The sequence below is a fragment of the Aulonocara sp. 'chitande type north' Nkhata Bay genome, linkage group LG17 (genome assembly GCF_057382095.1).
Source record: "Aulonocara sp. 'chitande type north' Nkhata Bay isolate Kocher_YH1m ecotype deep benthic linkage group LG17, A_spYH_male_GT1.1, whole genome shotgun sequence".
NCBI lineage: Eukaryota > Metazoa > Chordata > Actinopteri > Cichliformes > Cichlidae > Aulonocara > Aulonocara sp. 'chitande type north' Nkhata Bay.
Window position 1 is genome coordinate 31,965,095 of NC_141360.1, and position 16,754 is coordinate 31,981,848.

General features: G+C 42.0%; 1 protein-coding gene across 13 annotated transcripts in view; it reads right to left on the reverse strand.

Moving 5' to 3' along the window:
* Window positions 1-11,474, reverse strand: part of wnk1b (WNK lysine deficient protein kinase 1b) — a 97,463-nt gene extending 85,989 nt beyond the window's left edge. For all 13 annotated transcript variants that reach the window (XM_086269612.1, XM_086269602.1, XM_086269603.1 and 10 more), the window contains exons 1-2: window positions 10,877-11,474; window positions 6,309-7,922 (exon numbers count right to left, since the gene is read on the reverse strand). In XM_086269612.1, coding sequence (XP_086125738.1) covers window positions 6,309-7,238 — 930 coding nt within the window. In that variant the 5' untranslated portion in view covers window positions 7,239-7,922; window positions 10,877-11,474. The remainder of the gene's footprint in view (window positions 1-6,308; window positions 7,923-10,876) is intronic.
* Window positions 11,475-16,754: the final 5,280 nt, after the last annotated feature.

The following is a 16,754-nucleotide window of genomic DNA, read 5'->3' on the forward strand; positions in this document are numbered from 1 at the left end:
AACCCACACTTTCTATCCCTTTATAATGTGTGTCTGTCCAATGCTGACTACTACAGTAACTCCAGAATCAATCAGCAGGGAGAAGCAGCCTCTGCTCAAGGCCTTGACACTGCTGCGGTTTGCTGTTTTGTCAGAGAAATATGAACCTTTGGAAAATCTAACCGCTACACCTCTGCTCTGCCGCCCTGAAGTTATCTAAGGATATTTTATCACGCTGTAAAATACTTTTGCTCTGTCTGATACATCATCAACTGAAAATATTTGCATGGAATAGTTTCCGAGAGCATCATGTGACCTTCGAAACGGTCCAATCAGGATTTCTGATTCGAGTTTGAAATAGGTCAAAATATTTGTTGGACAAGGTTTTTTTCATTTAATAAAAAATAAATCCTGGCAGTTGCTTGTGTAGGTGAAGCCTAGCAATGTTCATAAAGATAGGGAGAACGCACTGTTAGTGAAACTGCTTTGCAGACATAATACTTTTTAAATGCCCGATGTCCTCTTCGCTCTGTCCTTTTACCTGCACATGGAAGTATTTCAGACCAACACCAGATTAAAATGGGTCAACAATAGTGCTCTGCCGTGCTAAAATCGGACACCCTGAAGCATATGTTGTTAGCCTCATTTTGTCAATGTCATGATAGTTCTGCTAATAAAAATCATGCAAGCGTGAATTTGTAATACAAAATAATGATATGAGAGATGTCAACAAACTGATGCGTAATCTCCATTTCTGCAAAAGCTGCCTGGACTCAGCAACTAGTCTCTATCTTAAGGCATTGATTGAATAACCATTTTTAAAGGACAGTTGCAAAGCCCCAAAGCATGCGTGTGTGTGTCTGTGTGGGAAGGGGGCTAATCCGCCTTGTGGTGCTGTTGAAGGTCTTTGAGAGTCTATGGTGCCCGAGCCTGAGGTCACACACCCTCTTCTCTCTTCAATTCATCCTCCGTTTCTATGTTCCTCTCCCCCTTCTTGATCATCCTCTCCTTTCATTTCCTTTGTCTTTTCTCTCCCACTATTTCCCCTCCTTCCTCCCCCGTGTTTTCAGTTTCTCCAGCTTCTCACAGGGGTCCCTCCACAATCACCTTCCACTTACTCAAACTCGACCCCCATTCGTCTAGCATCCCCTCCCCCACTCCCGTCTTCCAACCCACTTCCCTCCAAAAGTTCTCCAACTCCACCTATCAATCTTTCTGTTTAATATTTTAACCGATTTAAACCGCCTGTGCGCTCAACACCCTCTATCAGTTTGGTAGAGTACACTGCTTCGGTGGTCGAATGCTGAACCGGCTCTTCAAGATCCCTTGTGAAAGATCAGGCTGAACTTTGACTCGTACCCCTCCTCCCACCCTCAGCCTCTGGTCTTTCATACAACCCGTTTCTCTCTTCCGCTTATCCAGTTCGGGGTCATGGGCGGGGGGCTGGAAACTATCCCAGTTGCCATAGGGCGAGAGGCGGGGTACGTCCTGAACAGGTCGCGAGTCTATCACAGGGCTAACACAAAGACACAGGCCACCAATCGTGCTCACATTCACACCTACGACCAATTTGTAAAGTGTAGGGTTAGGAAAAGTAACAGCCAAATGTTCAACTTCTAACGAGCTGATAGCCATGGCTTATATTCATTAATAACAGTCGGCGTTCAAGTGAACAAGGTCAAGTGTGACTCTCCGGCTGGTGTATTTATAAGATGCTTTCTCTTCATGCTTTAAGAAGGAAATAAACTCGATGATCTCTCGCTGCGTCTGCTGTTTCCTCCTGCGTGGAGAGCTGCATATATGTAGCCGCTCTGTCCTGTCTGTGCCTTCACAATCAGCATCATAGCGGGTGATGCATAAATTAAGTGCAACATTAAATTGCAAGAAATCCGGCCGCTCCTAGGTCATAGCTGCCGGGTCTAGTTCATGAGTCACTGAGATACAAACAAAGTCCAAAACTTACAATTAGTTTTCTTACCAAGACTACATGAGCTTATTATGATCTGTAGCTTTAAGTAACCCAAGTTCAAACTGATCACAAGAATTCCTTTCATTCCAGGACGCCTACAGGAGCCTCTTCTTTCCCATCCATCTTCCAACAGACACTCTGATAAGGCACCTTAGCTACTGGATGACCTTCTTCCTCTCCACCCCCCTCTAGCTATTCATCAAACGCTTAACCCTTTAAGACCTACCATAGAACCAAGTCCGCCAGAGCTTATATTATATTTTTACCTGCTGTGGAGCCATTTTTGGGAGCATTTCAAGTTGCTATACATCAATACAACCATTATAGCCCAGATTTTAATAATATGTATTCATTAAGTGCATAGTAATTACATAAATTGCAAAAAAGTGCAATAAACTACAAAAAAATTGAAAAGCGTTTTTGATTTTTTAACATATATTTGTAGTTAGAGAAATTTAAGAGTCTTATCCCTCAAAACTGTAAATACAAAAAAGTTGCACAAAATAGTTTCCTACCACAGGAAATTTATTTTGAGTGTCTTCATAGTTTTATTTTTGAAATACACCAATTTTTATACACTGCAGGAAAAACGAAAATAAATATTATACTGCAAATTTGCAAAAAAGCAGCATATGCATCAAAATAAACTATTTCCAGCAGTGCAATATGAGTCCTAAGCATCCCAGAAACGACACAGAAAGTCATAAAGTCAAAGATAACTTTTAAAAAGAGCAGTATAGGCCCTGAGGCCCTGATCGCAAAAAAGACTACATTTCCGCGAAAATGACGTCACTTCCGGTTTCGGGCAGGTAATGGCGGAAATGCAAAAGTTCGCGCTGACGTCTATTCCAACGTAGGAAGTGTTTTGAACAGCTGATCAGATCGGTAAAGCGTGTTTCTGGAATATTATGTTTTTGTTCCTGCAAGCGCTTTTTATGCAGTTTTTGCAAAGCTTTATGTGGAAGGAAACCGTGACCTAGGACAAGCTGATGGCATCAGATGTAAGTACAACTCCTCCGGTTTCATATGCAAAAAAATTTTTTGCGCTAGCTTACGTGGTTGCAGTGCTACTGGGATTTAAAAATAGTTACGCATAACAGAGCGTTCCCGCTCTGATCGGCTCTAAAGGGTTAAGCAAAGTACCAGCTCCATCTCCCTTCTCATCTCCCGTTCTGCTTCCATGTAACTACAAATTTCTCTGGACACAAATATGATCCTGTTTTGGGATCCAAAGCCAGGAATTTGAAAGACACACACCTTCAACTCTTAAGCAAGCAAACACAAACACACACATGCATCGCACTAACATATGCATACTGCAGTGACAAGTGGGTGCGGATGGCAAGGGGGACATACTCACGTCACACAGAGATATTTCCACGCTAAAAACTGACAAGTTCCAGATGATGCCAACTCCCACAGATCTCCAGTTGCCATGCCCACCCAGTGAGTGAATGTGATTGGTTCTAGTTTGTGTGTGTCTGCATGTGTGTATGTGTGCGTGTAATTCTACTCCCACCTTTCTGCCACATGTCAGCAGTTGCTCAGTCACAGACACACAGTGATACCAGATTACAGCCTCTTATGTAGAAGAGTACTTGCCTTTGCATGCATATAACTCAATCACCACAGTCCTTCAATACTCTTATATAACACACGCACGGAATATAATGCATGAACGACATTTTGCATTCCAGTAATTCAGGATATATATTACATAAATGTCAGCAAGTTTATTCTGATCATTTAGCAAACTAACCAAGCAATAGTTTTAAAAATCCAATCTCAACTCAGAGACGGAGACCTCCAAGACACAAAGAACTGTCAAGAATCCCCAAGTTTCTCCGTTTCGACAAGTAGTAGAGTTAGAGACGGCGATAAAGACAAGCATGTGTGACAGAAAAAGCTCAACAAAGGCTAGACGTTTGTTTTCCGATAAACACACCGCCGTTTCCTAGATGCAGGGCATCAGGCAAAGCTGATTTTAGCTCCTGGGATTCAGGAAGACTCGTGGAGCATCTTGTGATGGAGATGACAGAAAAACAAGCACATGCTTCCCACAGGAAATAAGCACACGCTGAGAAACATAAACACCAGCGGTTTAGCAGAGAAAACATTCAACTGCACAGTGTGACCTCAGTCTTTTTAAGGTTCTATAAAATTAAAAAAAAAAAATCAGTATCCATGCCTTATATCAGTGTTAAATGTCTAAATATGACAAACACTTTGCAGAAAAACATGAAATATACATTTATAAGCCGAAAAAGTTGTTTTTGTGGCACAGTATAAAATGCTTCATCACAGCAAGCAGTTCCACGTGAGTCCATGTCACTGTTTTCCTCCTCCGCTGAAACCTCGGCTCAGTCAGTGTGCTAAACGTCATATGACCGCCCGAGACTGTTGTTCTACATCTCCAACTGCTCACCGCACCTCCGTCTCTCTGCCTGCTCATCGACAAGAAGTGAAAGCTGAAAGACTTTGTCCTTTTCCTTCGATGCTGCACAACCTTTCACCAACCGATACACTTTTTGCCTACACGTCTCCTGTTCACACCTCGCCCCGTGACAGACAAATACTCAATAAAGAAGTTGCATCAGTGCACCACAATGAAGCAACAGCATCCTGTGGTGCGCTGCAATCCATCCTGTCAAAAGTTGGCCAGACTGCAGGAAAAATGCAATAGTTTTATGTGTCTACTTTGAATACTTTTCAAATGTTGAGACAGGATACCGCATCTCTGATACTGCAGATATCATGCAGGTGTCATTATCTGATTTGGCACCGTCATCAGGAAGTCGACCCCACTTGCATTTTGGCCTATATTGCTTAGTATCCTCTTCCGCTTTCATTTATACATGCGGTGGTGGTGATGTGACGCACCACAGCATCCGCTCACTCGCAGCTGAAAGTCAACCGTCACTACCAGAGACCCACGACACACGTATAATGAAAATACACATGCATGAGTAAGAGAAAACGAAGAGCCTGAGCTCCAGCTTGACACTTTGTTCCATCTGTGATGCAGTGCCCCAGTAAACACTGAATAACATTTTAAGCCATTTTCACACGCGAACTTTGGAAGATTGTCCAGGTTACTGCACTGGTATATCTTAATATATCTAATAATATAAAACTATATAACTGTGATGTCTTAAAATGGTAAATGAACTGGTACTTATATAGTGCATTTCTACTCAATTTGAGCAATCATAGCACTTTCTTACTACAATCCTCATTCATACACAAGAGACATACAAGTGCTTTTAAACACTTGTTTTCTATCCTACGTTCTGTAGAAATCCACTGTCAGAGGTGCACATGAGAACGTATATGTCCCACCTAGTCAATACAGAGATTTTAATCTTTAAACTGTCATCTCCCTAGTGCAAAGTGTTTCTTGCTGCCTCTATTTAGACAGATCCGTTGCCAAGCAGAATACTTCTAGTAGTTCTAATCGCAGACCCTAGCAATACTCTCTGTGTTCATGCAGTTACAATCCAAAGGATGCATCCAGGGCAACTTAGGGTTCAGCATCTTGTCCAAGGATACTTGGACATCCAACCTGGAGGACCAAAGGGTCGAACCGCCGGTTTAAAAACCGGCAGATGTCTGATCTGACTACAGTAGGTGGGACATTTGCGTTCTCATGTGCACCTCTGACAGGTGATGTCTACAGAAGTCAGAGTTGCAGCTGATGAGAGACAATAGCTTTAGAACAATACAACTTTGGCCTAAGGAGGTGCTAAATGTCCAGGCCAGCACTATAAAATTTTTATAACCAGTCAGCTAAGTAATTTCAAGCAGTGCAGTCCCTTGAGTGACAGCTCGTGCTGCATTAAATCAGTCCAAGAAGCAGTGGATTTTTAACGACTGACTTACAGTTTGAATCCATTATTCATGAAAACAATTACTGGAGGATCTTCATTACGTCTTCTGCTGCTTGGGCTACAAATACTATGACCACTGTGATAACAGCGTACCTCAACACTCAGATCCACATGCAGTGAAACTTAAACTAAAAACCACACAAGCAGAAAATGTGCGCTCAAACTCACAGCAAATGTCCATTTACCAAAGTCACAGTCGCTGCCTTAAATAGCACACGGACCTCTGATGGATTTTGTTGTAAACAGTTCCCATTTAATCCGCACTGGTACATCAGTCCCAGTCAGACTGATCTCCTTTCGTGCACAATTACACAGAAAGTCTCTGCCTAAACAGGAAGACTATATCTTCCTGTCAAGGTAATAAGCAAGAGGCACAAATAGAAAGGGTAAAATTCAGCACCTGGATGGCAACTTTTTGAGACTTTGGCAAATAAACAGGAAATGACAGCACAGTTTTAACAGCGTAACCTTACCTGTAGCTCACACCATGCCACTTCCACTGTTGTCTCAGTGTCCAAACCCTTGTAGACAGTCTTAAAAGACCCTCTCCCGATCTCAATGTCAAACTTCAGGAAGCGTCCATCTGGTGAAGTTCCTACAGCTTTTGTTTCAGCCTCCTCTATGTCCTCTTGCTCCCGTTCCCTCTGCTCTGCCCGTGCTTTCGCGAGCCCCTTCTCCTCCTCCGTCTCCCTGTCTTTCTCCTCGGTTGGACTACTGATGCTTCCCTCATACACATTTCCTACTGCTTTTCCATCTTTGGCCACCTGTTCCTGAAGCCCTCTGGGACGCAATACGATGTCAGGCTGTTTGGCTACTGTTTTATTGGCAACATCCAATACTGTCGAGCTGGGCTCTGTTACTGCCCCATCTGCACTATGTTCAACACTGCTACTGGTAGGAACAGCAATCGTGCACACATCCAAATCTCCCTCGGCATTTTGTAGATCCCCCTCTTCGACTGCCCCACCATGCCCAAATGAAGGCTGAAGGGTACTGCTCTGCAGATAGGAACCTCTTTGGGACTCCTCACCTTCATAATCCTGTCCTCCAAGGTTTAAAAGCTGCGGAGAGAAGATGATGGGAGTCCCTTCACAGTCTGGGGGTGATGTGAGTAACACAGCTGCTTTGCTGGGCAGATCCAAAGCTGTGGCATTCGAGTCACAAATGACACTCCGGCGGAAGAAACGGTGCTCGGCCGTTTTAGAGTCTCTATCCATTGTGTGGCGCCGACGTTGGACCTCCGGCTCTCCAAGAAGCTTCTCCACGACATGCGTGTCTGAACTGGCAGAGCCGTTCACATTCTTGTGGGGGGTCTGGGGTGATGGGCAGGGGGACGGAGAAGAAACGGGGGGAAGAGGAGCAATGAATTTCACTGCTTTGCTGCTGCTATTTTCTTCAGACATTCTTTCAAAAAAAAAGCTCAAACTGTAAAAGAGCAAATCTTTATGTAAAGACTTTTATGTAACTTATTCGTGTAAACTCTGAGCGCAGATCTCAACCTCCTAGTTCATTAACCTTTGATCAAACCGCAAGAAAAGGAAAGTTAATGTGCAATAGAACAAAAAACAAAATCGACTGAATGCAGCAATCCTTGATGTCTTTTGTATTTTTTGCTTTCCTCTTTGCAATGTTTTAAATTAACAACCCACAGTTTCTACAAGGCCCTTTCGTGGAGGGCTCAGGGAAGCCCCAGGTGAGTGGAAGGGGCTTTCTCTTAAAAACTGGGGAGGGAAGGGATGAAAGGCAGTCAACAGAGGAGGGGTGCAAGCACTGCAGTGAGACGATAACCGTCAAATCAACACGTAACTCCATCCTGCTGCCAACAACCAGACTGGGATGACCGCAACATGGAATGACTGGAGATCGATTAGACCAGTATGGCCTCTTAAAAGATGACAGAAGATGCCTGGACTCCAAAGTTTGATTTTTAGGTCTGGGGATGTCTCTGTAAGACCAGGCTGAAGCCTCCTCAGCTGCCTGAACTTCCAAGAGAGGTTGCTGGCCTCTATTGTAAGGCCAGATTGATGGCTAGGTAGGCCTAGGCCTGGCCTAGCCTGGCCCAGCTTGGTCTGCTTCTGTCCTTGTCCCTGGAAATAAAAAGAGAAAACTATGAAGTGAAACTGTTTTATTTATAGGTATGAGTATACATGTCAGAATTCAACATACCTGGCTGCCTGCCAAAGTAGCTGATAAGAACACACAAGCCGTCAGATATTTTTTAATTGCATTTTATTGCAGGAATTTGAAAGCAATTTCAAAACCTTGACTTTTTTCTCTCCTTTCTTAAACCGGGACTATCCGGCTGATTTCTATCTGGATATCTTTTTATTCTCTGACTCAGACAGGAGTCCAAAAAATCCTCATCCGTGTAGCAACTTTGCGCGACTAAAATTATCATCATTTAACTTATAGTAGACCTTTGCACACCCTTTAATTCATCATGTCTGACACAAGCCATCGAAGCTCATCTTTTGTTTCCAAGGTCACCCACACTCTGTGCTCTATGGAAACTGTGGGCCAGATATCTAACAGCGACACCTCAGGTCCCAAAGACCAAGTCAACAGAGGACAAGCGATGGGCGTACTAGACTGGACTGACAACGTCAGAAGAGGAAACAAGGCAGCCAAATGGTGCCGTAGGCTTGGGCACACTGTAATCTGTATTATTCCCAGGCAAGAAAGTAAAGATGAGTCACTTATTTTGTTATTGTTCTTGTTATGAACTGCCTGGTTAATAAAATGAGAGCGAATAAAGAACTGGGTTTGAACTGGTGAGTGAATGTTCACGGTACTTCACCCACTGTCAGGAGTCATTAGTTCAGAAAAGACTTAAAACACTCGGTCAGGCTTTGGTTTGATATTTTTTCAGTGAAATAAATTTGCCTTTGCTCAGCACAATTTTTTTTTAAATCTCTAATTTAAGCATGTTAACCAGATGGAGATCTGCATCCCACACCAGTCTCTCCCTCCCAGCTGCCCCTCCATAGTTAAAGCTGTGATGTAGCAGAGACTGTGCCTAATTGCTCCATGTTCCAAATTTAGCCCAAGTCAGCACAGCCTGACTGACCCCGAGGTTAGACTGCTCGGTAGCAATTCAGCAGATTAACATGAGAGATGAGGGGCACTCAGTGACACAGACAGAACTACTTCACAGAAATGCATATCTGAGGACAGTGCACAATATATTACTATGCATTTTGTGTTAGAGGAAATGTAATAACTAATTACTACGTTCAGAACTTGCAAGTCGGCTCGCGTAACGTCCTACAGACGCCTTCTACTCGGTGATCACAGTGGCACCGGCTCAGAGAACGAGCAGCTGCTTTCATGTGTGATGTTAGAAACAATTCACTGTAAACGTATTCAAGCTTCAAAACAAACCAAAGCAAGTTTTCACAAGTTTGACACTGATGTGCAAAGAAGAACGCAGAGGATGGTCCCAGTTTGTGGCCATTAAATTTACATATGCACTATTCTTCAGAAGACATTTTTAAGCCACAATTGTGTTTCATTTAGTCCCAGAAACTATTTTTTATCATCTCAATCTAGGGAAACGGTTAAAAGACAACCGCTGAGAAGGTTATAGTACGGATGCACCTGAAAGCTATGACCTTACTGCTTATTTGAACCCTTTCTAATATTGAAATCTGCACCGTACACCTATGTTTGGTGCTCCATTACATGCATAACGACACAAATCTTTAAGCAAATGTTTAAATTTCCATGAAATAATACCACAGATTATTAAGCCTTACACACATTCTGCCCTAAGAGAAGCCCTTTACTCAGACGAGTTAGGTTCCAGTCTGGGAGCGAATGAAACGATCTTTGAAAGTGTAGCACCTCTGTTGGACAGCTGTCTGAAACGATGGCTGCACTGATACTGTTGTGACAATTAACTCAAAATATGAATTACTGCTGGTAGGAAAAAACAAACATGAAGTTGTGCCTATGTCAAGAAGCTCCTATCAGCTATGTTACAACAGATGCCCTTCCTGATACAACCCCAAAGGAATTTGTGTCTCCTCCCAAGACTGGACTGGGGACTGAATGTGTAACCCACTACACGATGGAGTCACTGCAGGTGTGTCTATAGATCACTGCTGTGATTTCATAACAGCTGACGGAAGCATAAATAAAGACTTTTAACAGTCAGAAAAAGGTCAATACAGTCAGACTTAAACTTCAGTGTTTGCAATAAGTACTGTGGATTACTGCATCACTGGTGTCCCCCAAGTACCAATTTGAAGTGTCCCTTTAATAACCCGATGCTTTTATATTTGCGTTTCTATTGCACCACTGCTAAAAAAAAATGTGTAAAGTATGTATACAATGTTAATTTATATTCAATACAAGCAAATCTGGTCTAATAGGAAGAAGATTTCTTTTTAACTTTGAAATTACAAGCTCAGGTTAAAAAAAAATGCCTCAAAGAAGGCGCAACAAGAAAGATTATTACTTCTTCTTATTAAATGAGTGTCAGCTTGTGGAGAAAACATGGCATATCATGGCTAAGACATCCATGGGCCCTAAAACGGACTGATTCCTGGTCCACGAGCCACATGTTTGATACCACTTGCCTAAGCAAAACTCTATGATCTAAACTTATTTTTCAAGTAGAATGATAAGGGCAGCATTAAAACAGGTAGAAGCAGCAACATTATTATTGATACATAAAGGCTTTGTTATCACATCATCAGTAAATGAACTCCAGCGGTTACGAGCGGATCATAAAAGCCTGATGTGTGCACATGAGCAAATAAACCTTGGCTGGCTTTCGCTCAGTGGTCTTTATATTGCTATGGTATGATGTATGACAACAGCAGTGCTGCACTCGTGAGAAGCCTTGCCACTGAGCAGAGTGGAAATGCAGTGAGCTTAATTAAAGCTGCAGAGCAACCCCGTGCAGCTTCACTGCTGCCTGTTGAGGAACTCCAGAAAACGAGGCTGTGTCGACAAGTTTGTCTACAGGCAAAAACAAAGACGCGAGCAACGACTCTGCAGAAAGCATTGCGATGCAAAAACAAAGGCGAAGCATTACCTATGACATCGGTGTGGTCTGTGCTGTTGCCGCAGAAATGTGAAGGGGGGAAAAACTTGATTAGGGAGCCTTTTACTCCTCTGCAGAGGGTCTGCTCTACACACAGCACAAGTGTCAGTGTGGTGCGTCACATTAAAGCCACAGTTGGTTGAGGGAAAACACTAAATAAGAGCGATTTGTACAAAACACAACAAATATCCCTCAAATTAAAAAGGTCCAATCAGTGACGAGACGAGCGGTGCGTGCAGAGAGCCCCAAGCCGACAGACAGACACCTCCCACAGGACAGAGATGACAAGTTCGCCCGCTGCTGTCGCGGAGGCTGTGGTACTACTTTTCTCTCCGTATTGTCTGTGTAAGGCTTCCAAAAACAAAAAAAACGATAACAGCCTCACTTAAAGGTAACGTATCCCGACCCGTGTCGGCACCCGGTCCGCTCGTGCCGCCTCCGCGTCGCTCCTCCGGGCTCGTACGATGCTATAAATCCGCTGCGGTCCACAGTGATTCCCCGTTTTCAAGCCATCAGACAGCGGATCCGTCTGCTCTGGGATCTTCTCCAGCGATGACTCGTCAAAGCAACTGCTGGGCTTTCACGCAGCACAGCCGCATCAATTCACTGCTGCGAGCGAGGATGCTGGAGCTGTATAAGGCCGCTTTTCAAAATAAAATAAATTACACCTCATAAACTCACAAACTTCCTATATCCCTCCTGCAAGCGTGTTCAGTCGTGAAAGGGCTGTTGTCAAGTACAAACCCATGCAATGCAGCCCCCACCAGAGTCTGTTTTCTTCAGGTACTTGAAGCATATATGTTGAAGTGATGGAGATCCAGCTGTGCCCCTTCGTGGATCTACTGGAGCAGCTTCAGCAATAGTAAGTACTGTAAGCTCTCAAGCTCTCAGTGTCATTCTAATAGAAAAGCTATCATATAATGTAGGATGTATTATTCAGTCATTAGAAATAAGAAACACGTGTTAATTATTTTATAATGTAGGGAGAAATGGATCCGAAATTGATTTGACTTTTTTTCGTTTTTAAGTTAATAGTTGACTAATAATTAATAATTGTCTGTATTGAAAAGTAAGCAAAGACAGTTTCTGTTTTAGGCTCATTTTTTGTTCATTGTCAAGCAAACAGAAAAGGTTATTCAGCAGACGCTTCGATCTTATTTTGACAACTCAAGCCGGAAATGGTTTTATTTCCTGCTGAGGTAATTTACAACGGCTACCGGAGGCAAACCCGTGCATAATGACCCACCAGACAGCAACAGTGTGAACCAACACGCGCCGCTCATCGTGTTTTTATTTCATTTGTTTTTAACACGTGCTTTGCCATTTTTTATTTAGACCGATAATTGTTGAGGCTGTTCAATGACGCCCCCACCATCTTTTCCTAAATATTGACTAATTTACCCTGAAAGAAAGAGGCTTTCACTTCAGCAGCAGGCCCACTCTATGCTCACGTTTTCTTTAATTTTTTTAAAACAAAATTTCACTTCACTAATTTGGAAACACACTTCACGCTTGCTGCTTCCTCCAGATTGTCATGCAAATGTTATTTTACTAAAGCAACTGTTTTGAAAATGCCACACACAAAAATCTGATTGTGGATTGTGAAAACTGCTGACTAATTTTCACAGTCATCACCAACAGCTTTCATCTGAACTTAAAGTTTCCACGGTGAACAGCAGGATGATTCGCTCTGTGTCGCTGGTACAGGAAAATCAGCTGGTAAAGAGTTGAAAAGGATGTGTTCACGCCTGTGACTTCTACCTGTGTTTGTTACTGGAAGCAGTGGCAAGGCTACAGCAAAAAGTGAGCCATTAACTTGTTTTTGTTTTTGGAGTTTTCACATGGCCACCTGTAGCTTAATGTGCCAGCGAAACAGGAACGAGTGTCTCAACGCAGATCAATTTTTTCAAGCCTGGTCTTCGTTCCTGGTGCGTGTGTGTGAGGTGGTGTTCCTTTGCCTGTGTGTGCATGCTGCACATTTTATCCTGCACTTTCCTTTAGGCAAAGAAAGAATTATGAGGTTGCAAAAACAGGTTAGCCAAGTACAGACTAAAGCAGATAAAGTATACAAAAGCACTCCTGAATGCAGGAAGTGTCCGTAAAAATACAGCCTGTGACACTCAAAATGCAAAATGTGTCTTCATAGGAGAACATATTTTGTTCCACAAAGTTACAGGCCACAACAAAGGCATCTGCAGTTCCTGTGAAGTGACAATGCTGCCCATCGATAAACATCAAACATTTCTATAAGCTCAGGTAGCATCCTGACCCCACTGTGCTGTAGCGTGCAGCTAATCTCATTTAAAGGAGCAGTTGGGCATGTATGCATATTTGCTTTCTTGCAGTGAGTTGGCTGAGCCGTCAAGCAAGCCTAATTAAAGCTTAATATCCTAATGTGTGCATCCTAATATATTACATCCCAGAGTATGTTATTATAACTTGAGGCACACAGAGAGTTTATGGAGAACATGCATGACCGAGATACTCCAGTCTGCTTTCCTCCTACACAACAGGCTGAACAGGCTTAATGTCACTTTTCCTTTTTATTACTATCTGACTGGTGTTGGCGAATATGGATGACATTCTGCTAAAATTTGAATTTGTGGAAATTGCAAGAAGAGAAGAAAAGCTTCACATAAATATTTAATGTATAGTCATGAGAGAGTTCTCAGTTATCTCAGATTTAGTCAAGGAAATCAGTAAGCATATCACAAAATGTCAAAATAGTCTTTTCACCTTTAACTATCATGTCTCTAATTCCAGGACAGTTGTTTATGCTTTTCAAGCATAACCTGGAGAGAACTGAAAGCTTCTCCTTTTTTTACCATTGCAGTCATTTCACAGGAAGTCACTTTGGTTTGCATTGTAAAACCTGGAATCCAGTTTGCCTGGAATCCATTATCTAAAGAATTAGACTCATTTGAAACTCTTTAATTGTTGTTCAGAGTGCAGGCAGTCGCAGGAGAGCTACAGTCATGGAACAAAGAAAGCACAAAGAAAGCACAAACTCTGTCAATTCTAAGGTTTTACATATCAGGACATAACAAAAACAAATCTGGTCCTCAGCAGGTCTTAAAATTAAGTTACTATAACCTCAGATGAACAACAAAATATGACACATTACACTGTTAGTATGTGTTTAGGAGGAAGTAAGAACATCAGCCATGATTTTAGATAAGCAGTTGTTGTGCTGCGCATCAACCAGGGGAGAGCTACAAGGTTATTTCTGAATATTAAAGCCTACAGTGAGAAAGATTATTCAGAAGTGGAAAATGTCCAACATAGTTGCCAGTCGTTCCCAGGATTGGAAGTCCCAGAAAATTCTCCTAAAGGTTAGGTAATATGCAATGCTCAGAGAAAATGGAAAAGCCCAAGAGCTACATCTCTATAGGCCTCACTTAGCATGTTAATAATGAAAGTCCAATGAGAAAACAACAGGACATCTATGGCTTGTTTGGAAAGGTTGCATGGTGAAAGCCGCTTCTTTCTAAAATGAGCTTGGCAGCAGATTGGCAGCAAGAGAGTAAAGTGGAGATGTTTGGCCATAATGCACAAAGCCATATTTAGATAAAGCCAACTGTCAAACATGATGGTGGAGGGCCAATGATTTTGGGTTGTTTTGCAACCACAGAACCTGGGCACCTTGCAGTCACTGAGTCAAATACGAACTTCTTTGTATACCAAAGTATTCTAAAGTCAAATATGAAGCTATTTGTACGACAGCTAAAGCTTGGCTGAAACTGGGTGATGTAACAGGGCAACAATCCCAAGCACAGAAGTAAATCTATAACAGAATGACAAAAAAAAAAGAAAATAATCATGGTGTCGTAATGGTCCGGTCCAGTTTAAGAAGCACGCGAATAAACAAGTGCCCACAAACTTCAATGATCTGAAGCAACATTGTAAAGAAGAGTGAGAAAAAATTTGTCCACAATGACATGAGAAATATTGATAAAGTTCTAAACTGGTGCTAAGGGTGGTCCTACAAGCTATTAAATCATGGAGCGTACTATATTTACACACACTGCTTCTGCATTTTGGCTCAGTATTTGTTAAGCAAATAATGACACAGTGTAATATGTCATGTGTTCCGTTCATCAACGGTTACAATTACCTAATTCTAAGCCCTGAAAAGGACAACATTTTTTAATGTCCATACATGTATGATCGTAGAACAGACAGAGGGTGTACTTTTCTTTTCTTTTTTCACCATGACTGTACATTCAAGCAGATCATTTTCACAGAAATTCAGTACCTTAGAGCTTCAGGCAAGCTTCATTCACTGACAAAGGGTTTTCTGAAACACACAATGCAACACTTCAACCACTTCCTTTTTTGTCATTTCTCTTTATGCCCCAGTAACCTAGTTTTATCTAACTTTGCTTCAAACACAGCGCTACCCCACTCCAGTCCGTTTTGCTTGTCCAACCTGTTTTTTCAACGTAATCTGGGTGCTGTTAGTTCTAGTTAAATGAGCCGCCATAAATCTGACGTTTAAAAAAACAATAATAATAATGATTGAAGTTATGCCAAAAGCATGAGCAATTTTGTTTGCATTTATAATAACACTCTTAAAATAACTCTCTCACTCATTTTTTTTAATATTAGAATGACAACACTATTTTCATAGTCACCAGGAAATGTGATTGATTAAATTCCAGTTGGCTTATTCCACCCTTTGGCTATACTGACTCCACTACAACAACATTTCATATTATCCCCAAGTTTTACTGATAAAAGTGCAACGTTTCAGTGTTATCTTTCCTTCTATATGGTCTCTTTAAAATGCATTTCATTATTTTTCATCCTTAACGGGAGGTGCGGGCCGTGCTTTTCCGCAGTATGTGCTACAGCTTCTTTTTTGCGGAGCTTCTTACACCTCATAATGATACTAAAAGAGGTTTCTATGTGTTACAGTGCACGCTGTTAAAAACCATCTTACTCTGGCCCTGAAACTCACCCACTCAGCACATGCAGAAGCAAGCAAAAGAAGAAGCTGGAGACCAAAGCTGAACCAAGAATATGTAAAGAGGAAATATGCAAAGGAGGGCTGCTGACATGGCAGTGCAAGTACATCAGTTACTGGTGGGTGAATCTTCATGCGATTTGAATGTATCTATATGTAAAACATAGTGCACAATAAACACAGTATGGGTTCTTGTGTCACGTGTTTGGTGATGTCAGAAAAAATCTGACCTTCCAAGCAAGTTCCAGCAGGCTGGGGAATTTGTCGAAACTTGGCTCAGGTAGTCAAAATAAGCCTGTATGTGTATCTTTCACTTAAATAAACACCAGGGTACATCTTCTTGGCAACCTGTCTTTGTCACTGCTGCATCTCTTGCATGGTAGATACACCAATTTTTATATACTCTTGCATTTTATGTTCCTCTTTAACTGTTGCATCATATATTACCGTAATTTGATCAATGTGTGAGGCCTGTGACCAATCAGATGCTGGTTGGCTGCTATGATTACTAACTAATGCTTCTCTGCACTTAAAAAAGAAAAGCTAGCATTTGACTAATTTCTTGCTATTCTAACTTTGCCTTCTGTGGGTGTGGAAACACTTAGACTTATTTAAACGACTAATTTCTGCATTTTGAGTGCACTGATCAAGGACTGGAGCAGAATTAACATAGGAAGAGAATAGCATGGTTAATGCTTTTAAGGTCCTTTCTTTCTTTCTTTTTCTGTTTTGCATCGAAACATTAGCTTACCCTAAACTTATTTGAATTACAGCTTCCAACGAAAGTGTGTGGGTGCTTCTGAGTGTCAAAGGATGTGCTTTAAAAGCTCTCATTTTGCAACACTGAACCTGTCACTTCCCTTCTCAGTTATACTGCATGCAGCTCGCACTTTCTTTCTCTCT